Here is a 24800-nt window from a genome sequence, read left to right as displayed (position 1 = left end):
TCCATGTGATCATTGCTTTGATTAACTGTTGTATCAAATTGCTTACTAAAACTATACATAAAGCTGAACTGCACCAGATGGCCAGTAGAATGCAAAGGGAAATGTGAAAAGAAGACAAAGAGAGAGGTGAAGAGATTGAACAACTGATAACAATACAAGCATAGATGGTGAGCCTGACAGGCTCAAAGGGGGGATTGTGAAAGCAGGCCTGGCCAGGCCTTGTAAGTAGTTTGGTTCAGGCAAGGTGCCTGATTGGGGGGGGGGGGAGAGGGAGAGAGAGAGAGAGAGAGAGACCATGAGAAGGTAATTGTAGCTTGCTCATAAGCAAGACATTCCTATCCACCAAGTAACTCATCCCTAGAGATAAGAAGGCTGCTGTGCTGATAAGACTGTGCTGAGTACTCATTGGTTTCTGAGCACGCGTAGTGTGTTTTTCTTTGTTCTCCAACTTTCAGTCTGTATAAATGCATCCTATTCTCTTTTTGGGGGGGAGACACAGTTTCGTCTCTCTCCCATGGCCGTGATGTGATTTAATAAATTTCTGACTGTTCAACTTAACCTGCCTTGGATATTTCCTTGGCAGCACCGATTTCTTGTTCGCTCCATAGGAGCTGCGCAATATGAGCCCTGTGAATTAACAGCTGGGGCGGTAGATGGGAGGGTTAATGCAGACTTCCCAAGCCGGAAACGTCGATGTGCGATGACACCTTGCCACTGCTTGGCTGTCCTTGGGAATATGTTCAGCGAAGCAGGACTTGCTTACAAGTAGACGTTCATAACAAACCCTGCACATGCACACTCCACACAGACGAACGAGGTGGGGAGGAGGGTGCACGACCAGCACGCAGGACTTGCTTGCGAGCAGACATTCAGGACAAACCCCGCACACACGCTTCTGAGGCGGGCAGGCAAACAGGCAGCGGCTGCCTCGGGAGACTGAGCCAGCACTGTGAGCAGAGAGGACGGAGCTGGGGAGGAGGAAAGAGTGAGTAGCACATAGTGTATTAACTGCCCCATCAACAGCGCCCCCCCCACACACACACACAGGCTCAATGAAGTGCTTCTGAGCACATGGCTATGAGAATCATCCGCCCCAGCACCCACCCCTCCCCAGCTGCGCGGCTTCGAATCCACAGGCGTCCCGCAGTTGCAGCTGTGTTCCTTTGCAGCTGCACGTCTCCACTCTCAAAATTTATTTATTTATTTATTTATTTCTATACCGCCCAATAGCCGAAGCTCTCTGGGCGGTTCACAAAAATTAAATCCAAACAACACACAATAAAACGATTTAAAATATACAGAACATTAAAACCACAATATAACAATACAACCACAATAAAACCTAGCAGCAGTGCAGGAGTTTAAAATAAGCTCGATACTTAAAGTGAGAGGCAACAACGTGGGACGGAAGGCAATGAGTTACTTCCTGGTAGACCCTCTGCTCTTCCCCGCCCCAGGCTACCAGGAACGGGGAGGGGGGGAAAGGCCATTGCTAAGGACACTGCAAAGTCAATCCAAGGAGGGGCAGACGGCTCAATCCCCTGCAGGGAGCCCGAAGCAGGTGGGAAATCCACAGCAAAGGGACTCTGAGAAAACCTGGATTTCTCTGTGAAAACCACAACGTGGCTGCAATGCGGCGACTGCATCATCTGTCGCAAAGAACTTTCCTTCGAAGCAGCACCGGGGCAAACGGCTCATGCAGATGGGTGAGGCTGAGAGGCAGTGACTGGGCCAAAGTCACCCACCGAGCTTCATGGCCGAGGGGGGACGAGAACCCAGATCCCTTAGCATTTGAACCACTGCACCCACTGGCTCTCTATGTACAATGTACAAAAGAAGAGGGTGAGAACTATTCAACCAGCAAATAAAGAAATCACTTAAAAAGTGCAAAAACACATTTAAACTGTAAAATGCCTGAGCAAAAACCAACTTTGTAATTGGATACCTTAAAAAGTAAAGTCTTTGCCAATTGTATGTTCCTAGGAAGGGAATTCCAAGTTCGGGATGCTACTACAGAGAAGGCCCTGTCTGTTGTAGATGCACAGTGTGCTTCTCACAGTGACAGTACGCAGAGAAGTGCCTCCTCTGTACATCTTAATGCAGGGGCAAAGAACCTCGGGACTGGAGGATATGGGAGGTGGCACTCCTTGAACTTTCACACAAATGGCTTTACACAAACTGGTATAATGGCAAAAATTGTTTCCATCCAAAGAATAATGAGAACTGTAGTTTGATGGAAAGACCAGGAAACCTCCACCAATACAGAGACCAGACTGACACAAAGACTGAATTTCCACTATTACATATAGACACTAGAAAGACTAGACTGGTACACAGCTTGCATTTCTACTAGAAATTGAACGTTGCTACCAGGCACAATTCTCTATGGGTGCATCTCTTTTGGAAAAGCCCCCACCACTACCATAAACTTTGCAGCAGAAGTGTTTCTCTTACGACCTGGACCCCCTGAGCAAATCCTTATGGGTCTCTTGCCTCAAGAGTCCCACCTTCCTTCTTTTACCTTCCCCTTCCCAATAATGTGGGATTTAGGCTATAGGCGTGGGGTAACTGACACTCTAGACACAGGGTTTAACCACAAAAGTTCACTGGTAAATGAAATCAAGTAAATCACAACTAAAGGTATTTACCCAATAGAGCTGAGTGATACAAAAGGCCTTAAGAGAAAATAAAAGTTGCAAAATGCAAGTTCCTTTGCCCCAGCTGTACTTCGACTTCTCCAGGCTGGTTCTTCCTGCTCGCCCTGCTCTGACTCCACTCTTACTGCCTCTCACTCTCTCTATATACCCTCCCCCCGCAAAACTGAAAGTATGGCTTCAAACCCGAAGAAATGAAACTTAACTGGGGAAATGAAACTCTTCCTCTCAAGGATACCTGCTCTCAACAAAACAGTCCCAGGCTTCTACACCTGACCCTTTTCCCCTTTGCCTCTGTAGGCCTCAAACCTTCACAAAGTGACAGCGGAAAAGCAGTTTAATTTTAATCTGGAAGTGACCGCGAAGACCAAGATGGTTTGTGACTCCATCCTTTTCTACCTCTATGGTACTAAAATGGAAAACGGGGCCCAAGTGAGGAGCATCGTTGCCCCTCCCCTTTTGTTCACCTTTTTTGTAGCCCATTTCATGACTTTGATGCACAATGTCACACAAGACCGAAAATATATACATGCCTGCATCTGATCCCCCCTGCCCCCACCACCACACACACACACACACACACACACACACACACACCATTCGTTGAACATGCACTGAAAACTTCCTTCAGATAACACAAGCAAAACAAAATGAAAGATTTGACGTTAACACACAGAGCTGGCCGTGAAGGCGTGCGTTGCTCCAGCTTTTCAGATGAAGCAAAGTCTGTGCAGTATTTCGTCTGGCTGCTGAGTGGATAGCTAAGCAAGTAGCTTGTGACTTGCACCCCCCCAGGGACAGCCCCACCATGTCCTGTCCCCTGCCCCAAGGATTCACCTCCATCACCTGCCCTTAAATCCAGCCCCTTAAATCCATGACTTGGTGGTGCAGGGAGGGGTGTCACTCTGTCCTTGTACCTCTTTAATGAAAGGCCAACATGCTGCCATCAGCCATGAGAGTGACAACGAGTCCACTTTAATACCAGTAAGGGCTACCATGGGGCCCTCTCTCCCCAAGCGCTCTCAGGAAGCTGCCACTCCCTGAGGGACGGACGGCAGCTCCTCCGGCCTCAAACCAGCGGGCATTTGTGGTGGCTGGGGTGAGCCCAAGAGCTTCGCAGCACAGCTCTGTGGGTGCAGGCCAGTGCGCTGGCCGAGCAAGGCCACTGCTCCACCCGCCTTGTCTTTTCCACCTGACACACACAGGTCAGGCGCGAGGGACGCCACGGAAAAAACACTGTCGCGGTGAGCTGGGCTGTACTGTGGAACTGCCTTGGTGGGAGGGCACTCGGCTTCTTCAGATCTGTTGGGCCTGCCAAGCAGAAAGGAAAAGGAATGGCGGGAGGGTCAGCATGAGGCCCCGAGCCCCCAGTCTGGGCAAAAGGGTATCCCTGCACCCCACCCACCAGCACCCAGGTTTTCTCCACAACAGCAGGCAGCTGGCATTCAGTTGGTAACAAATGAAAAATAGATCTGCTTAACCAGGCTGGGGAACCAGTTGTTCCCCTCCAGATGTTTATGAACTCCCATCATCCCTCACTGGCTGGGGCTGATGGGAATTAGAGTATAGCAACATCTAAAGGAACAAGGGGTAAACCTTTGTTCATCCTAAAATGAACACTCATCCGTCACTCATTCAGGCTGGAAGGGGCTCACCCATCATCCAGCACCCTCCAGCTGAGCTCAGTAGCTGCCTCCAGACAGCCTCAGGCCATTTTATTTTCCCTGATGCTGTTCCAGAGCATTATGGGAAAATAAAAAGGCAGCCGCCAAGAGGCAAACACACAAATCAGTACCATCTCTCACCCCAAGCCATACCAAAAAAACCCTAGAAGACAGAAAGACATACGTTAACAAAAACACGCGATTTTAATCAATATATAACTCAAATATATAACCAGGAAAAACTTCCTGACTGTTAGAGCAATACGACAATGGAAGCAATTCCCTCGGGAGGTGGTGGGCTCTCCCCCACTGGAGGCCTTCAAGACGAGGCTGGACAGCCATCTGTCAGGGATGCTCTGACTTGGATTCCTGCATTGAGCAGGGGGTTGGACTCGATGGCCTTGCAGGCCCCTCCCAACCCTACTATTCTATGATTCTATGAATGCAATAGGGGAATAGAACAAAAACCCAAGCACACACCTACTAGGACATACTGTACGAAATTGGTGTGTCTCACTGCAAGGCCCTAAATTAAGAATAGAGCAGCCACATAAACTGGATCAGACAAAATGACAGACAAAAAGAAGGACTTTTTCACACACTGTATAGTTAAGCTATGGCATTTCATAGAATAGCAGGGGCCTACAAGTCCAATTTGCTACCACAAGATGTTGTGATGGCCACCAGTTCGGATGGCTTTAAATGGGGATGTGGCAAATTCCTGGAGGAGGAGGAGGAGGCTATCGATGGCTGCTAGTCAAGATGGCTCTATGCTACCTCCATTGTCAGAGGCAGAATGCCTAGGCACACCGGTTGCTGAGGAACATGGGCAGGAGGATGCTAAAAACTGCGCTCATGTGCTGCTTGTGGGTTTCCCACAGGCAGCTGGTCAGCCACTGTTGGGACAGGATACCGGGCGAGACGGGCCTTTGGCCTGACCCTGCAGGGCAGTTCCTGTGTTCTCCATGCAGCCCACAAACAAGCCATGAAGGCAGCAGCCCAGACTCAAGGCCTGATCTGCAGCTCCTGGCACTCAGATGCAGGGCGCCTCTGCCACTGGCGCTTCCATTGGGCTGACTTGGCTAATAGCTACTTCTGGGTGTGGGCCTTTCTTCCTCCCATCAAAGTTGGTGGCCGCTCCACATCTTGTGGCACTCAACTCCAGAAATTAATTCCTGTGGAACGAAGAGGCACCCCCCCCCTTCTGCATCATGGACCAACTTGCCAATCAATTCCGGTGGTTGCCCCAAAGTTCTCGCGTTATGAGAAAAAAGTTCTCGTGTTATCAGTCCACGTTCTTTTGAACTTTACATACTTCTATCAGGTCCTCCTTTTGCTGCTTTTTCATTTTTCAGTTAAGAAACCTTCACTAAAGGCATATGAAGCTGATGAATCTCACCCAGAATAGTCTCCTCTGCAGCTCTTTGGGGTCTCAGGTGGCAGAGGGAGAGAGAGGCGCCTTTCCTCCCCATGGCATCTGCTCAGTTTTGTCTAGGAGAGCTCTTGCATGTGGTTAAAGGCCTCCTGGGTGTAGGACTCGGAACACAAGAACCCAAACCCTCAAAGGCCCACTGCGAACAATCTGCCAGACACTTTGCAGATAAAATCGCTCGTATTCATGCTGACTTGGATGCCACTGTTTTGACAGAGTCTGATATGGACAGGGCTGGTGCACGATCTAGTCATGTTATGGATACTTCTTGGCTTGTGCAACCTGAGGATGTGGACAAACTGCTTGGAGGACTGAGGCCTACTACTTTCCCTTTTGATCCTGGCCCATCCTGGCTTGTGAAATCTGCCAGAGCTGGGCTGGACATGGAAATATAGAATAGTAGGGTTGGAAGCGCAGGACAAGAAGGCCTGGCGTGCTATGGTCCATGGGGTCACGAAGAGTCGGACACGACTGAACGACTGAACAACAACAACAACAAGGGTTGGAAGGGGCCTTGTAAGTATCATAGAATAGTAGGGTTGGAAGGGGCCTACACTCAGTCTCAGTGTTGAAGAGCACTGGGCCCAGGACTGAGCCCTGCGGTACCCCACTCGTTACCTCTCCCCAGTTGGAGAAGGTCCCATTGATAAGCACCCTTGGAGTCCGATTCTGTAGCCAACTGTGGATCCACCGGATCGTTGTTTCATCTAGCCCACTTTGAGTTAGTTTGCTCATCAGGATATCATGGGGCACTTTGTCGAAAGCTTTGCTGAAGTCGAGGTATATGATGCCTACAGCATTCCTATGGTCCACAAGGGAAGTGACTTGATCAAAAAATGAGATCAGATTCGTCTGGCAGGATTTGTTCTTGACAAATCCATGTTGGTTTCGAGTAATCACTGCATTGTTTTCAAGGTGCTTACAGATGGATTGCTTTATCATCTGCTCCAGAATTTTCCCAGGGATTGATGTCAGACTGACTGGTCTGTAGTTCCCAGGTTCCTCCTTTTTGCCCTTTTTGAAGACAGGGACAACATTAGCCCTCCTCCAGTCATCTGGCACTTCCCCCATCCTCCATGATTTCTCAAAGAGAATAGACAGCGGTTCTGAGAGTTCTTCTGCCAGTTCCTTTATTACTCTAGGATGCAGTTCATCTGGCCCTGGAGATTTGAACTCATTCAAAGTAGAATCATAGAATAGTAGGGTTGGAAGGGGCCTACAAGGCCATCGAGTCCAACCCCCTGCTCAATGCAGGAATCCAAGTCAGAGCATCCCTGACAAATGGGTGTCCAGCCTCGACTTGAAGGCCTCCAGTGTGGGACAGCCCACCACCTCCCCAGGTAATTGGTTCCATTGTCGTATTGCTCTTACAGTCAGGACGTTTTTCCTGATGTTCAGCTGGAATCTAGCTTCCTGTCACTTGAGCCCATTATTCCGTGTCCTGCACTCTGGGATGATCGAGAAGAGACCCTGGCCTTCTTCTCTGTGACAACCTTTCAAGGACCTGAAGAGTGCTATCATATCTCCCCTCAGTCTTCTCTTCTCAAGGCTAAACATGCCCAGTTCTTTCAGTCTCTCTTCATAGGGCTTTGTTTCCAGTCCCCTGATCATCTTTGTTGCCCCCCTCTGAACCCTCTCCAGTTTGTCTGCATCCTTCTGAAAGTGTGGTGCCCAGAACAGTACTCCAGATGAGGAGTATACTCTAGGATGCAGTTCATCTGGCCCTGGAGATTTGAACTCATTCAAAGTAATTTGGTGTTCCTTGACCATGTGCTTATCGATCTCAAGCTGCAATCCTGCCCCTTCAGCCTGTACTTCGCCTTTGCCAGGGGGGTCATAGACCCTCTTTTGGGAGAAGACTGAGCCAAAGTAGGAATTGAGCACCTCTGCCTTTTCTTTGTCATCTTTTATCGTTTTGCCATCCTTATTTAATAGCTGAACCACCATTTCTTTCCTCTGCCTTTTACTATGCATGTAGCTGAGGAAAGCCTTTTTGTTGTTTTTAGCCTCCCTCGCTAACCTCAGCACATTCTCAGCTTTAGCCTTCCTGACGCCATCCCTGCAATTCTGTGCTACCTGCCTGTACTCTTCCTTTGTTACTTGGTCTTTTTTCCACTTCCTGTATGTGTTCTTTTTTGTTTTCAGGTCATCCCTAAGCTTTTTGTGAAGCCACATTGGCTTCTTCTGTTGTCTTCCACCGTTTCTTCTTGTTGGAATTGCTTGTGATTGTGCCTTGAGAATTTCCTTTTTTAAAAGCTCCCACCCATCTTGGACTCCTTTTCTCGCTAGCATCGCTTGCCATGGGACCTTCCTGATCATTGTTCTGAGTTGATTAAAATCAGCTTTCCTAAAATCCAGGGTACACGTTTGACTACACTCGGCTTTTGCTTCCCTTAGAACCAAGATCTCAAGTACAACATGGTCGCTTTCCCACAGAGTTCCTGTAACTGCTACTTTATCCACTAAGTAATGAGGTGTTCCTTGACCATATGCCTATTGATCTCAAGCTGCAATCCTGCCCCTTCAGCCTGTACTTCGCCTTTGCCAGGCTTTACTGTACTTTGTACTTTGTCTTTGCCAGGGGGGTCATAGACCCCCTTTTGGGAGAAGACTGAGCCAAAGTACAAATTGAGGACTTCTGCCTTTTCTTTGTCATCTGGTATCATTTTGCCATTATTTATTTAATAGTTTATTATTTATTATTATTTATTATTATTTAATAGTTGAACCATTATTTCTTTCCTCTGTCTTTTTACTATACACATATCTGAAGAAAGCCTTTTTGTTGCTTTTAGCTTCCTTCGCTCATTCTCAGCTTTAGCCTTTCTGACGCCATCCCTGCAATTCCGTGCTTCCTGCCTGTACTCTTCCTTTGTATCTTGGCCTTCCTTCTACTTCCTATGTGTGTCCTTTTTCATTTTCAGGTCATCTCTAAGCTTTTTGCGAAGCTACATTGGCTTCTTCTGTTGTCTTCTACCTTTTTCTCTTGTTGGAATTGTTTGTAATTGTGCCTTGAGAATTTCCTTTTTTAAAAACTCCCACCCATCTTGGACTCCTTTTCTCATTAGAGTCGCTTGCCATGGGGCCTTACTGATCATTGTTCTGAGTTTATTAAAATTGGCTTTCCTAAAATCCAGGGTACACGTTTGGCTACGCTCGGCTTTTGCTTCTTTTAGAACCAAGAACTCAAGTTCTATGACTCATGGTCGCTTTCCCCCAGAGTTCCTGTAACTGCTACTTGATCCACAAAGTCATCTCTGTTGGTAAGGATCAAATCAAGGAGAGAGATAGAATCCTCCAGTTCCTTCCTCCGCTTTCTGTAGGAGGAAGTTATCCGCCACACAAGTCAGGAATTTCCTGGAGGGGCCATGTTTTGCAGAATTTATCTCCCAACAAATATCGGGGAAATTGAAGTCCCCCATTACTACTACATCGTGCTTCCTTGAAACACTGGCTGTTTGCTTTTCAAAAGTTCCATCCTCGTCTTCTCCTTGATTGGGTGGCCAGTAGTAGACTCCGGCCATCAGGTTCCTTTTATTCTTTGCTCCATTTATTTTAACCCAGATGCTCTCGATGTTACCAAGCTCATCCTCCTGTATTTCTGTGCAGAGATAGGTATTTTTAACATAGAGTGCAACCCCTCCTCCCTTTCTGTTCCTCCTGTTCTTTTTGAACAAGTTATATCCTTCAACTGCTGTATTCCAGTCATGAGAGTCATCCCACCAAGTCTCAGTTATCCCTATCAAGTCATAATTTCCCTCCTGTATTAAGAGTTCAGGTTCGTTCTATTTCTTTCCCATACTCTGGGCATTAGTATAGAGACATCGAAGACCATGTGCTTCATGGTCTGGCTTTCTTCCTACATGTGTCTGAAGACTATTATTGGGCACTATCAGAGCTGTTCACTCTGTTGCAGTGCATGCGCCTACGTCCATTGTTACCCCCAACATTACATCTCCCTTCCCCGTAGGATTCAGTTTAAAGCCCTCCTGATGAAGTTCTTCATGCTGTGGCCAAACACATTCTTCCCATCCTTTGTGAGGTGCAACCCGTCCCTTGCCAACAGCCCATCTTCCAGGAAGTATAGCCCGTGGTCCCAGAATCCAAATCTCTCTCGTCGGCACCACCTTTGTAGCCAGTCATTCACCCAGAGTATTTTTCTTTCCCTTTCTATCCCTCTTCTGACTACTTGAAGGATGGATGAGAAAACTATCTGGGCCCCAAAGTTCTTGAGTTTCCTTCCCAAAGCTTCAAAGTCTGACATGAATTCTTTGTAGCTCCGCTTCGTAGCTCCACATGGATGAGAAGAAAGGGATACCTGTCAGTGGGCTTTATGAGCGCAGGCAACCTTTCAGTCATGTCTCTAATTTGTCCTCCCGGGAGACACCATACCTGGCAAGTCCACAGGTCTTCGCAACATACTTGGGTTCTGATCCCATGCAGCAAGGAGTCTCCCGCTATTACTACTGTAGTAAAAATGTAACCTAAAAGCCATTGTATGTGTCTTAAGCAGCACATAGTACTGTAAGAGCTGCGCATGCCTAGAATGAGCAGACAGTAACCCTAAGATAAGGTTGCTAAGCAAACCGCTGGCAACCAATCAAAAGTAACACGCTGGCTGAGGAATGCAAGCTAAGTGATAAAACTGTAGCGCGGAGGTTGCCCAGGGTCGACTCTGCTTTGAGCGTGAGCTCCTTTGTCGAACTGTTTGCAAACAATAAAATCGAGTTGGACCCAGCCTGAAGTTGACTCTCCTCTTTGGGGCAAATTGGACTAGCCTCCAGGGGGCGAAACTAGCATTTTGTGCAACACTACCCTTCTTGTTGTTGTACACCTGGGTTTCATCGCCCCTGCTTGGCTGACCATCAGCCTCTTGCTCGCTCTCCTGCGGGGTCCCCTGTGATTCTTCCTCTGCAGGCTGTCCTCCAGTCTCATCCTCAAGTACCTGGAAACGGTTCCCTAGTTCCACTGCTTCCACAAGCTGTGGTGAGGCCCTTGCTAAAGAAACCATATTTAGATCCTGTGTCAAGTCTGCCATTCTTGGGCAAGGTGCCGGAGCGTGTGGTGGCCTCACAACTCCAAGCAGTTCTGGATGAAACTGATTACCTAGATCCATTCCAATCAGGTTTCAGGCCTAGTTATGGGACGGAAACAGCCTTGGTTCCCCTGGTTGATGACTTATGCCAGGGAGTGGACGGGAGCAGTGCAATCCTGTTGGTTCTTCTGGACCTCTCAGCGGCTTTCAATACCATTGACGATGTACCTGGATTGGGCTTGGGAAGCACAGTTTTAAAGTGGTTCCTGTCCTTTCTGGAGGAGCGCTCTCAGAAGGTGGTGCTGGGGGACTTCGGTTCCACCTAGGGATATATGAAACACTTACCTGGTTTCGCCCAGGGACATCCGTGGTGGGGGGGAGGTGCTCCAACCCTCCCCCCAAAATTCTCCCCGGCCAGCTCCACTCCGCAGCGACTCCGTGGAGCCGCTGGCCGGGGCCACCCGCAGCCAGACATCCGGCCACTGGGCTGCGCAGGGATGCAAATGGTGGCTGCCGTAGCCGCCGCTATTTGCGTCCTTGTCTTTTGCCATGATAGGCTATGTAAATATTTACGTAGCCTATCACGGCAAAAAAACAGGAACGCAAATGGCGGCGGCTACGGCGGCCGCCATTTGCGTTCCCTTTTTTTTGCCATGGTAGGCTACGTAAATATTTACATAGCCTATCACGGCCTCCGCAGGGATGCAAATAGCGTCCCTGCGTTAGCTGTGATAGGCTATGTAAGTATTTACGTAGCCTATCACGGCAATAATGAAGAAGCGAATGGCGGCTGCAGATGCGGCCGCCATTCACAAAGCAGCGTGAACGGCACCAGGTAAGTGCTCTGTTTCGCGTGCCATTTGCGGGGTGGTGGGGCGGAAGGCTTTGTTCTGCCACGGATTTTGGGGGGCCAAATGCACTGGCATTCAGCCTCACTGAGATCCGTGGCAGAATTCTCCAACATCCCTAGTCCCACCCCATGGCCATTAGTCACAAGGTTCTATCTTGTCCCTCATACTGTTTAACATCTAAATGAAACCACTGAGGGAAGTCATCGGGAGGTTTGCGCTGAAATGTCATCAGGATGCGGATGATACTCAGCTCTACCTCTCATTTCCATCTGCACATCCCAGGGAGGCTGTGGAACTCTTGAACCTGTGTCTGGAGGCTGTTTGGGATGGATGAGGGTGAACAAGCTGAAATTTAATCCAGACAAGATAGAGGTGCTGTGCGTTGGGAAACCAAATACTTCGGATGGAGGTTCACAACCAGTCTTAGATGGGGTTTCACACGCACACCCCGAAATACCAAGTGCGCAATCTGGGAGAAGCCCAGGTGGCTACAATGCCCAGGAGTGCTTTTTACCAACTTAGGCTGGTACGCCAACTGTGGCCCTATCTGGAGAGGACGGACCTTGCCTCAGTTATCCATGCATTAGTGACATCCAGGCTGGACTACTATAATGTGCTATATGTGGGGCTGCCTTTGAAGACAGTTCAGAAACTCCAGCTTGTGCAGAATGCAGCCACCCGAGTATTGGTGGGGGCAAGACAATTTGATCACATAATGCCTATACTGTGCCAGCTGCACTGGTTACTGGTGTGTTTCTGAGCCCAATTCAAAGTGCTGCTTTTGACCTTTAAAGCCTTAAACGGTTTGGCATCAAGTTACTTGAAGGACCGCCTTCACCCATATCAGCCTGCCCGCACTTTAAGATCAGAGAGGCCCTTCTCATCTGCCCACCCCTGAGAGCAGTCAGGTGAGAGAGCCTTCTCTGCAGTGGCCCCACACCTTTGGAAAAAGCTGCCCTCGGAGGTCTACCATGGTCCATCATTGCAGACTTTTAAGAAGGCCTTGAAAACGTATTATTTTACCATTGCCTTCTCTTGCTATAACTGCTATTGCTGCAGTTACTACTGTTAACGTTACTGCTGGTTTTATTGTTGTTTTTATTGTTTTTATCACTTTTAATATTTTAACTGTTGTATGTATTTTATTGCTGTAAGCCGCCTTGGGAGGGCTTCTGCCCTGAAAGGCATCCAAGAAATATTTTAAATAAATAAATTTCCCACCCCCTGGGAATGGAACTTGGGACCCTCTGCAAGTGGGAAGGTGGGCCTTGTCTGGTAGTTTGGTTCAGGTGAGGTACCTAATGGGACTGAGAGAATGTTTACATGTCTGCCCATGAAAAGGTAATTGTAACTTGCTCACTGTAAGCAGGAAATTCCTATCCACCAAAGTAGCTCATCCCTGAAGATAAGAATGCAGCTGTGCTGATAAGACTGTTGCTGAGCTAAATTAGCTCTTGAGCATGCGCAGTGTGTTTTCTTTGTTCTCCAACTTTCAGTCTGTATAAAAGCATCTTGTTCCTTTCTGGGGGTGAGGCACAGTTTCGTCTGTCTCCCCCACGGCCATGATGTGCTTTGATGAATTTCTGGCTGTTCAGCCCGACCTGCCCTGGGTGTCCCCTTGACGCAAGCAGAGCAGGGGCTCTTCCCGGGCTAGGGCTCAGCAGCGGGTCTCTGGCATTGCTACCCCACAGGCTTCTCATGAGATAAAAAACCACTATCTGGGTGGGCGAGAGGCGTTGCCCCACCAAGCCGTGATGGCAGCCCACCTCGCCCCTCCCTCCCCTTACCTGCACCTGGGGGAGGAGCGGTCGCTGACTTTGCTTTGCAGCTTCCCCATGATATCACGTGAACAAGTCGAAGGGAAGCCCACAGCCTGCCGGGCAGCCCTGGGGGAAGGACAAGAGGAGACTGAACGGACAGACCTAGCGGCTGAGCCAGAGCCAAATCTCAGCATGGTGCTTTCATCAGCTGGCTAGTGGTCCAGCTACCCGCCCAGCCTCTGCCATCCCTTGTGTACTTATCTCCAGAAAAAATTGCTATTTTACCCATATTTTGATTCATTTAAACTAGAACAATGTTATAAACTGACCTTCTCCCAGAATATACGGAGCAAGGTAGAAAAAAATATAGATACGTGGGATGCTGTGGCTGCACCCTGCAGTGTGAAGCCTGCCTTGAAAAGGGATGTGGGGGTGGACTAGATGATCTCTAGGGACACCTTCCAACTCTAGGATCCCAAGGTATTTTTAAAGTTTTGTATCTTGCCTTTACAGGTAAAACCTTCTCAAGGCAGCTTCCACAAAAACTTCTGAATAACAATAAACTTCAGTACACTGAAACATTAATAAACACCAGCATTAAAACTAACAAATTAGTTAGTTCCAACCCAAAGAAAACCAATAGAAATATAAAGCTAATCCACAGTAATATAGAAATTATATAGAAATATAAAGCTATGTAGCAGCCATATCGGGGGTCAGACTAAGTAGCCTCATGCAGTCTCATGCTTCATGTTCTTGCTGAGCTCTTTCTCCCTTGAATATATTGTTGTAAGCTGACGAGACACAGGAATTCCTTATCTTGTCAAAGGTCATACAATTGTATATCTTGTTCTCTGCTGTTCTCTTCTGTTCTCTCCTTATCATGGCTACCCTATAACCCAGTTCTTGTATTATAAACAATAGTGCTAAGAGAAGAAATGTTGAGGATTGCAACCCCATGCGGGAGGGGGAGGAGGAGCCGTTTCATATGTGTCACAATGTCTATAAAACCAATGTGCTGATGTATTTCGGGGCTTCTGGCTCTTTGGAAACGATTCCAGCCTTAAGCTCGCGCGTTAAATAAAGAATCTCTTTTTCCTTCACTCCGTGGTCTCTCTGACTCTGGGTTCTGCAACATAAATGGTGCCGTGACTCGGATGTGGCAGGCTCTGAGCCAGACAGGTGGCAGTTGCCTGCTCTTGATCGCCGCACCGGGAAGACGAGCTCGGCGCATGCCTCCCTTTCTTGGCGCCACCGACCTTTTTGTCGAGTGAATGGGAGAAAGCCTGCACCGGGATCGCCCAAACGGCAGCGAGCGGCAAGAGAACCTTGGGAAGCGGAGGAAGGAACTTGAGCCCTGCCTGTATCGCAGCTGCAATTGAGTTGAAACCCACATTTGAAGCCTTCAGGAGAAAGGCAAGTATATGGGAAAAAGAGGGCCCCGCCTTTAGGGAGAAAGGCCACTGGGCAGAAAAAAAGAGGGCCCCGCCTTATGAAGAAGGTCAGTGTTGGTGGTATACGTATACAAAAGAACCTACTCCTTGCGGGTAGAAGGGGGGCCTGATCACACCCCCGAGTGGGCGCCAGTACCCAGCACGCCAGTACTCAGTAGGAAGCTGAGGAAGCTGGGGAAGCCGTTTTCCGCTCTGGTAAAAAGTGGGAAAAGTGGGTGGCAGGGACATATGGATGTAGTGGAGAGATTGATGATTGTGTGAGTGGCTACTGCGGTTTCTGACGCATACCGTTGACCGTCCGGGTGCCCAGGCCAGTAGCAAAGTGCGTGGTGTGTAAAATCCTCTTGTGTCGGCCAGTGAGACCCCTTACTCACTGACCAATTCCCATTCCCTAATTGTGTCTGTCTTCAATTTAGGAGGGAGGCTATGGGTGGTGGGGGAAGCAAACCTTGCACCCCCTTGAGATGTATGTCAAACAAAGAAGGAAAAAGGTTTTTTAAAAAAGATTCAGAATAGAGAGAGAAAACAGCAAAAAGCTCAAGGTCGAGCTGAGAGGAAAAAAAAAACAAGATCTGAGGCTGTTTATTAGAAAAATGTTGCAGGACAGTCTGGCTTTTAACAAAGCGTGGGAGCGTGAGAGTGTAAGGCCGAAGAAGTAGCTGTTAGCCTAGCGCGCCGAGAGGGGGGGGGCAGGAAAATTGCCCACAACGTTCTGAGTTGTACAACATCATCACCTCGCCTAATTGAGATGAAATCCCTAAGAAATGGAAACTGAAAATGAAGACCCAGAAGATGAAGGCAAAATAGAAAATAAAGGTGAAGAATCAGCCCCAGAGCACAGGCTAGACCCCTCTTCGAGTGAAAAGTGTGCCATAAGACTGTCCCAAAGCAGAATGAAGCGGAAAGACCATGTTGAAGATCTCTGTCAAGGTAACCGTGTTTAGCTTTGAACTGTGTTAGAATTGCATAGAGCCTGTAGCTACTGACCATCGGCTATATGATTTCTGAAGAGCGTAACCATTAAGCTTTTGCCGTGGGATTCCCTGCAATGAAGAAATCTCACTGATTCGAGTGTCCAGTGTTACACTGCCTAAGTGTGTGTGCTGAAGAAACCAAGAAACCAGACAGCATGTTCCTGGCCAAGCCAAAATCACACTACTACTATGCTCCTGGAAGCTGCAATAAACTGTGTAAGCTGGGAGACCCAACCTGATTGAGAAGAAAAGAAAATATTGGAGCAACTGTCTTAAAAAACAATGAGATCTGTGTAGCTGGCTGGCTGACGCTGTCAGTGATGTTACAACTTTAAATTAAGACTGTTTTCCTGTTTGAGACCCCAGCGAAGAAAGCTGACCCGAGTTATTTGTTGCCTGTGCCAAAGCAAGAATTTGGTGGCCCTGTACCTCATCGTGTCCTGTTTTAAGCTTGGGATTTACAAATACAAACTGAGAAGCTTGCCTTTGAAGTCCTGCAAATCACCCCACCGCCTCCCCGAAGATTAATGGCTGCCTGAAAAATGCAAGTATAAGGCAATGCCCGTCACCTCCCAGCGTCCTGAGTTTCGGCACTCAGTGTTTCAGTGCTTTCGTGTACCAGGTTAGAAGAAAAAAAAAAAGACTAAGTTTTTTAAATGTCTGTGAGAGAACCTGACAAAAATAAAATAAAATTTACAGAGGAGTTGCCCAAGTTAAAGTGTCATGGCTAGAGAGCTGAGCTGTGCCGCTCTGTTTAGACAGAGGCCTTGCTAAAAAGTTAAAGGCCCTTGTCTGTCAGAAGGGGTGTAGGGCCACACTTCCCCTTTTTAAACTGATGCAAAAGTGGAGAGCCTTTGCTGGAAACATCGCATCTTCATTGCCCAGAGCCGTCTCTGTTTGCTTCCATCAATGCCTGGGCTTTTTAGAGACACTCTGCACATGAACTAAAATTTTAAATTGTCAAAGACTTGCCATGGACAGTGCTGTGAAGCTTTTGATAAACTTGAACTCTCATCGCTGTGGACCGTGTGTCTATGTTTGTAGTCAGCTCAGTGTACAGCAGGCTGAGTTTGATCTGTGACTTTTAGATTTCCTTCTGCCAGAACTCATGCAGCATAGAGTTGCCGATGCAAAAAATGGTGACCTAGAACTCTTTGCGTGTGTGGATATGCCCGTCCCTTGATTTTAATGGGCCCTGAGCTTTCAGCCAGAAGAGCAGTATGATTGCTGGATCTGCTCCATCATGCCTTACCATGCAAAAAGTGTTTTCCATTCATTGTGTTAAATTGCAGGAAAAGTTTGTTGTGTATATTTTATGATTTCTTAGATATCATAAAGTATATGTGATATTTGCAGATTAGTGTTAGTTGCAACTCCAAATGATACTAAGTGTGGTTCCCAATGGATGACAAGGAGAAAAGACAAAGTCAAGTAGAGAAAAGACGAAAGCAACTAAAAAAAAGAAGGAATAGAGAAAGTAGCAGACAGATAGAGAAGAGAGAAAAAGAAGAAAAGGCAAGAGGCAAAGAAAAAACATTTATAAAAAAGAAGCGTGGCCACAGTTGCCCCCAGGGTAAATTAAAAGCAGCTGATTGTGCCTGGAGCTTATTACCTGGGGTAAAGTAGCCACAATAATGTAATAGTTCTTTAAAATAAAGAAAATGTAACTAGAAAGAAAAAAAGAGCCTATCCCAAATGTGTGTCATTGGGACTAGTGTAAGGCAGAAAGGTTTAAGTAAGTGAGTTTAACTTGAAAAAGACAAATAAAGAAACAAGGCTGGTGCATGGATCAGAAAGTTTTGTATAAAAAGTTTGAAACATGATCTGCAATACAGGCAGATCAGCAAAGAAAAAGAAAGCAAAAGGGAGAGAAATTTCTCTTCCCATACAAATACATAAAAGTGTTATCAAGCACTTTGGGAAGTGAAGTTGTTTACAGGAAGCTGTGCCTGAGAACCAAACACTTCTAGCCTATGCTGAAAATGCTTTCTAGTGTTGTGCTGCCTCATGGGTAACATGTATAGTATAAAAAACCCATTTAGCCCAATAGCTCGTGGTTCAGAGAAGCTGTCTGATCCAACCATTAAGTATGCCTGTGTGCTGTAAGTTACCCAATAAAGTCTCCTTGTAAGTAAATCCCCCCCTCGCTAGAATCCCAAAACACAAGTGGGGCTGGAGCGCCTCACCCAGTATCAAACCCTGCTGTTAAAAGCCATGAAAGCAGGTATGAAGAAGTCAGTTAATATGACCAAAGTGTCTAAAGTGCTGCAGGGTGCCACCGAGGCCCCAGAGCGTACTTGGAGCGTCTTTCAAATGCCTATCGCCAGTATACCTCCCTCAACCCAGAGGCCCAAGAAGACATGGATGAAAAAAGAAAAGAAGAAGACCCGGCAGAGGCAGAAGATTCTTAAAAAAAGAACCAGTGTGCCCAGTGTGGACAAGATGGACGTTAGTGGCATGAATGCCCAAATAAAATAAATCAAATACACAAAGGAGAAAACCAAAGGGGCCAGAATGGGCGAAGAGGGAGACAGCTTGAGAGGGGCCGTGACATTGACTGTGAGGGGCCATGACATTGACTTCATAATTGACACTGGAGTGGCATCAAGAGCAAGCAAACGTTAGCCTTAAACAAGAAGTCCAAACACTGAACAAAGTTCTTCAAGCCCAGCGTCACTTTGTCTTAAAAAAATAAGCCATTCCCATCACAGAAGCTCATCCTTTCCAACCAAGAGTTAAAGTATAAGTTAAAGAGGGAAAAATAACCCTTTGACTCCCAGATGGAGAAGACTGAAAACTGTCATACTTTCCACCCCCACAGCTATGAAAGCAGCTGGAGTTAAACCCTGGATACATTAGACACGAGTCAAGAGAGCGAGAGGGGGAGAGTAGACTGTAAACAGAAATCCTGAAAATCCTTTAAAAATCATTATGAAAAAGCAGTAAGAAGACTCAGGCTAGACCTTACTGTGGACACACCAGGAGACTGTCCCCCTGCGTACGGTCAGACCTGCAACTGGAAAATTGAAGAAGGGGACTAGACCTTACTGCAGCTTGCCAGGTGAATAGCTGCCCGGCGTACGGTCAGATCCCAAAGAAGATCAAACATGCGTGTTGTAGTGTTAGTAGTGTTGCATTGTGTTTCCTTAATAAGGTGCAAAAAGGGGGGCCAGCCCCTGAAAGGAAAAGTTTGTCCCAGTGATTTGCTGATAATTACTGGCTTCACCTGGCTAACATCACGAAAGTAAAACATTTTTGTTTGCCAAGAGGTATACCTGCAAACAGGCTTATTAGCTCTTGCCTAATACCTGTCTGTAGACATCCTGGGAAAATTCAAAAGATACCATGTTAAGAGTTTGGCCTTAGCAATGTCACTGGTTAAGGTTCCAGGTTTAGCCTTGGCTGATGGTCTGGAAATCAACCGGTTAGCTTGCAGCTTAGCCAAAAGCATAAATGCCACCTCACGAGCATTGTCATTGTTAAATAAAGAGTTGCGTGATCTAAGAGGTGCAGTTCTAGAAAATAGAGCTGGTATACATTACCTCTTCCTTCTTCATCATTTAAGTTGTGAGACACACCAAAAGCTCTGTTGTTTTAACTTAACTGATAATGGCAATGCTGTAGATAAACAGATCAACAAGCTGCACAATATAGTAGCTAACAAAACAATAAGACAAAACAATTAGCTCAATTAGTTAACCCCTTGGCTTCCAGATCTTAGCTGGCTTAAAGAATTGTTCATCCTAATTCTACCAGTGTTGTTCATAAAGATACTGTTATGTCTCTGCGTTCCTTGTCTTATGCGCTGTTTAACCAATCTGTTTTATGTCTCAGCTAGTAAAACTGCTGCCCTCTACGCTCTAATAGCCCAACAAAAGGCTAAGTAATATGTATGTCACAAAAAGCTTTGTATGGTTATCAAAAATGCTATAATTGTAATGAAATTATGCATTTAAGGGGGGAATGTAGCAGCCATATCGGGGGTCAGACTAAGTAGCCTCATGCAGTCTCATGCTTCATGTTCTTGCTGAGCTCTTTCTCCCTTGAATATATTGTTGTAAGCTGACGAGACACAGGAATTCCTTATCTTGTCAAAGGTCATACAATTGTATATCTTGTTCTCTGCTGTTCTCTTCTGTTCTCTCCTTATCATGGCTACCCTATAACCCAGTTCTTGTATTATAAACAATAGTGCTAAGAGAAGAAATGTTGAGGATTGCAACCCCATGTGGGAGGGGGAGGAGGAGCCGTTTCATATGTGTCACAATGTCTATAAAACCAATGTGCTGATGTATTTCGGGGCTTCTGGCTCTTTGGAAACGATTCCAGCCTTAAGCCCGCGCGTTAAAGAATCTCTTTTTCCTTCACTCCGTGGTCTCTCTGACTCTGGGTTCTGCAACAGCTAAATATATAGAAGTATAAAGCTAAAACCAATAGAAATATAAAGCTAACCCACAGTAGTCCAAAATACTCTCTCTTATAAACAGACCATGGTGGTTTTTGCTTTTTTAAAAGGGGGGAGGGGCCTTCAAGACTGTTCTAAATACCTGCAGTAATGGGGTCTGCCAAACCTCAGCTGGAAGTATATTCCACAACTGTGGAGCCACTGCTGAAAAGGCCCTTTCCCTTGAGCCCACCAACTTGGTTGTTCTTCCTGGAGGGCACATGACGTGGACCTCAGCTGCAGATGTCGGCATGCAGGCAGGCTGGTATGAGTGACTTAACTTGGTGCCAAGCCGTTCAAGTAGTGCTGTCTCCAGGTTTGGGGCAAGACGCCCTCAGTGCCCCCACTCAGTGACTCCACCTTCTCACCAACCCCATTTGCTGCCAGCTCCTCCTCATCGTTGCCCCCACTGGCTTGCTTGACAGGCAGGCGGCCAGGGAGCTGGGGTCCGCGGCATCTCCTGCTCCCCACCACCATTGCCTGGGCCAGAATGGGAGGCAGGGGAACAAGCAGGCTGCTGGGGAAGAGGAGCAACTCCGGGCCCCTGGTCAGTGGGCCCTGCTGGGGGGCTGGCCCTAGGCAGGTGCCCAGTCGGCCTCCCCTGCGCGGCCCCGCATTTCTGCCTGCAAAGGGTTGCGCCAGCACGTCAGGCTAGGCCTGGATGTGAACAGGCAACCAATGCACCGGGCACAGTAAGAAGCATGTCTGCCCCCTGGGACTCCCCCCCCCCCAGCACGTCACATCGCAATCTGCTTTTGAACCCCCCCCCCTTTTGAAAGCTGGCCTGCCATGTAGCACAAGGCCTGCTTGTAGGGAAACAAGCCTGCAGTTGTGATGCTCTGCGTGCTCACTTGGGACCTACTTCTGCGTAAACCTTCTTCGGATCACACTATACGGCTTGCTTGGGCTCATGGGACAACCTGCAGAGGCCTTTGGGCTGGGACCAGCCTCTGAGTCGGGGCTCCTGCTCATGCTCTGGCATCCAGATCAGTCCCACGACTGCGTCAGTTCCGAGCTCAACAGGAGCGGAACGGCCACAAGTCTCCTCGCTGTCGCTGCGCCAGAGGTCACGGACCCGTCGGCCCAGCCACAGCAGGGACTGCTTAGGTGAACACGATTATGCCACCATGACGCATAAGAACACAAGAGCCCCGAGGCTGGGTCAGGCCCAAGGGGCCCCGGCCGTCTGACAGGTTCCCACAGTGCCCCGTGGGAAGCCCATCCGCAGGACACGAGTGCCGCCGGGGCACCCGCCTGCCCCGCTCCCCTCCGTTCCTCCAACGACTGCTGACCAGGCTACTGCGGGGGGCAACTGGTGGCCCTCCGGATGTCGTGGGATTGCAAGTACCATCGGCCCCAGCCAGCACAGCTACTGGGAAGGGAGGATGGACACTGCAGTCCAACCACATCAGGAGGGAACAGGCAGACCGCCCCGGGCTGCAGCGCTGGAGGCTTGACCCAGACAGTCCCGTTCTGGCCTGGGAAGAGGAGTCCACCCAGCACATCTCGAGAAGACACAGTGGCGCAGCTGCGAGAGGGCTGCGGGGAGCAGGGCCGTTGCTCCGCTTTAGGCCAGCGCGCCAACAGAATCCGAGCCGGGTGCCGCCGAGCTGGCCACGGGCGGCACGGGCCTCCGCGCCAGCCCTAGAGCGCCGTCCCGCCTCTGCACAGGGCGGCCTTTCGAAGTGCCTTCGGACACGTCAGCCTCTCCGAGCACGGTGGCTGGGCTGCTGACGGGCCAGGTCTCGGGCGCGCACAGCTCTGCTCTTCTAGCAGCCCCCGCCTGCCGAGGCACTCCCAGGCGCGGCCCGCGGGCAGGCTGTGACCCAGAGCCAGGGCCAGCTCCCGAGAGGGCACGGCCACAGCGGCGCGCGACCGGGAGCCGTGCTCCACAGCCTGCCGCTGTCCGAGGGGTGCTGGGCGGGCCTGCGGAGGAGGGCCTCGGGGGCGGGCGGCCCGGCCAGGGCTTGATGCCCCCCCCCAAACAGACGGACAAGGACGAGCCGCCTGCTGCCCACCCCAGCGCTGCCCCAGCCTGCCGAACGGGGCAGGTCTGTCAGCCGCTGCTTCACCCATGGGGCGCAGAGGCGGCTCCTCTGGACGCCAGCCACGGGGCACCAGCGGGGGCTTCACATGGCGGGCGGGCAGGCGGGCACCTTCCGGCCCACCAGAAGCAGGGAGCCGGAGAGCGGCCTCCGCCTGGCCAGCAGGGCCCCTCGCGGTCCGCCTCAGAGACGGGGCGTTTCCAGCGGGGTGATCCGTGCGACGCGCCGGGGTGCCTCCCAAGCACGCGAGCACAGCTCTGCGCGCCTCCTGCCCAGCAGCGCCGCCTGTTTGCCACACTGTTGAAAAGGGCAGTCGTGCTTTCTGTACTCCCTGAGGGGAAAGGAGAATAGCGAGTACTAATACGAAAAATAATTCTGTACTCCAGAAAGCTGGATTCTGCAAGCTGTATATATTATGCAAATGTAGCAAATATGCATACAATTGTTTTGTCAAAATTTAATTTGGAAATTTCATATAATTTATTCTAGTTTTTCTAGTCTTTAGGAGGGGACAGGAGTCCTACTCCTAAGCACTGGAAATCACCACAGCCTCTGAGATTTCAGTATTTGTTACCCACAAATGGCCAAACATATATTTGCAGTGACTTATTACAAGCCAGAAACTTGTTTTATTTTTTTAAATTAAATATGAAATTCTTAGGAAGTTGGATTCTGTATCCAACCCAATATTCTGCACGTTCTTCTCTGTGCTTCTGCTGAAGCATGGGACACGCATAGCTCTGGGCAAGAGCAGTTCGAAAGAGGACCAGTCAGCCTCTAAAATATTAAGTTAATAAAGTTAACTTTATTAAGTTAAATGATTCATGTGTTAAAACAAAACCGTTCAGGAAGTGGAGCTGGCCTTCAGAGCGGAAGTGGAAGTTCCCTGGGGCGGGCACATTCCCATGGCTCACCATTTCAAGTGTGTTGAATAACTGTGTTTTGCCGTGGAGCAAGGTGAAGACTCCACGATGGAGGCGTGACATGTTAGAAAAGTGTGTCATGAGAGGCAGTGCAGCGTAGTGGTTAGAGAGTGTCAGGGTGGGACTGGGGAGAACAGAGTTCAAAGCCTCACTCTCCCATCTCTCTGGGTCACCTCCTTGGGCCAGCCACGCACTCATCCTGGCCTGAGGAGAAAATCTATAGATACACCACTATAAGCTATGTGGAGGTAGGATGGGATATAACTATTATCAATAAATAAACTAACATCAGAGAATCCTTCCCATCAAGCCAATTGGTGCTGCAGACTTTTTCTGAAAAGTACCATCTGTAATAGGCCCAAGTGTGGGGCTGGGACCCCTAAGATCAGTAACGGCAGCCTTTCCCTCCTGGGCTGATGGTAGCTGCTTCTTGCTGTGTGGGTATGGTTTGGGGGGGGTTCATGTAGCACCCCCCCAAAAAAGTGTCCCTCTCTTAGCCCTTCTCTGCCAGAAGCAGCAGGTGCAGCAGTGACGGCAGGATGCGCTCTTTTGGCACCTCCGTGTCCCACGCTGCAGGCTGGCCAGCCGTCTTCACAAGGAAGCTGTGCATTCCTGCCTCCCTTGCAGCCCTGCAGTCGTTCACGTAGTGGTCCCCCACATGGGCAGCCAGCTGCGGGGGCACCCCAGAAATGTGGAGGGCTTCCAGAAAAATCTGCTTGTCTGGCTTGGCAAAGCCCACCTCTTCTGAGCTCAAGACAAACTTGGAGTGCTGCCGGAGGCTGCAGGCGGTCAGAATCTCCTGCAGCCTCCGGTCAAGGTTGGAGACCACAGCCATGGGGATGCCCAGCTGGCAGCACTGCTGGAGTGTCGCGCTGGCCCCCGGGAGCAGCTCCCAGCTGCGTGCGCTGCTGTAATCCTGGTAGAGCTGCTCTGCGATGGGCCAGAGGACACCATCATCGTGGGCTCCGGAGAGACAGAAGGTCTCCATGACGACGTCCAGCCACCACTGCTTGGAGCTGAGGCCTTGGTCCAGGCCATAGTTGGGCAGACGCTGGCTTTGGGCCTTGTAGGCCTGACGGAAAGACCGCTGGAGCGTTTTGACTGGCATCTGGAGGCCACAGGCCTGGCCAACAGAATAGCGCTCGCCCACGGGGATCCAGAGCCAAAGAAGGGTGTCCTTCATGTCCCACGTCGGAAGCTGAAGCCTCAGCATCATGTCGGGAAAGTGGTCTGTTGACCTCGCCTGGAATGACAAACCAGGATGAGGAAAGAAAAGGAGGCCCCGTCCCGCCTCTCAGGTTTATTTCTATGTTCTGCTTGGTTTATAACCCACCCTGAGATGAGCGATTGACTTGTTTCTAGCAGCCAGCTCGGTCTTGTACCAATGGGCCTGTGAAGCTGGTTTCTCTGCGAGCTGTGGGGAATGCCCCCTTCCAGCCTTCCTCTGCGCTGAGATGGGAGATTGTGCTTGGCAGGACGGACGCTTGCAGCAGAGGCACTGGCCTAAGGCCCCCTTGAATCCTCGCCAAGCCATGTTCAAAAACGGTGAACTGCAAATGGGAAT

At 49.0% G+C, this 24800-nt stretch overlaps 1 protein-coding gene across 1 annotated transcript; it reads right to left on the bottom strand.

The window, feature by feature from the left end:
- Positions 1-22185: 22185 nt before the first annotated feature.
- On the bottom strand, positions 22186-24536 carry LOC146335122 (haloacid dehalogenase-like hydrolase domain-containing protein 3). The gene has a single exon (XM_084822482.1). It carries the CDS (start codon positions 24450-24452, stop codon positions 23730-23732), a length of 723 nt encoding a protein of 240 aa, XP_084678608.1. The 5' UTR covers positions 24453-24536; the 3' UTR covers positions 22186-23729.
- Between the last annotated feature and the right edge of the window lie 264 nt (positions 24537-24800).

Source organism: Heloderma suspectum, chromosome 16 (assembly GCF_057233095.1).
Source record: "Heloderma suspectum isolate Gila_16-S chromosome 16, 16-S_ref, whole genome shotgun sequence".
NCBI lineage: Eukaryota > Metazoa > Chordata > Lepidosauria > Squamata > Helodermatidae > Heloderma > Heloderma suspectum.
The sequence above is the reverse complement of the archived record's forward strand: the minus strand, read 5'-3'. Positions and strand labels throughout refer to the sequence as shown.

What these genes read in the sequence shown, in the direction of transcription:
- LOC146335122 (XM_084822482.1), bottom strand. Translation starts at nt 24,452, where the DNA reads ATGATGCTGAGGCTTCAGCTTCCGACGTGGGACATGAAGGACACCCTT.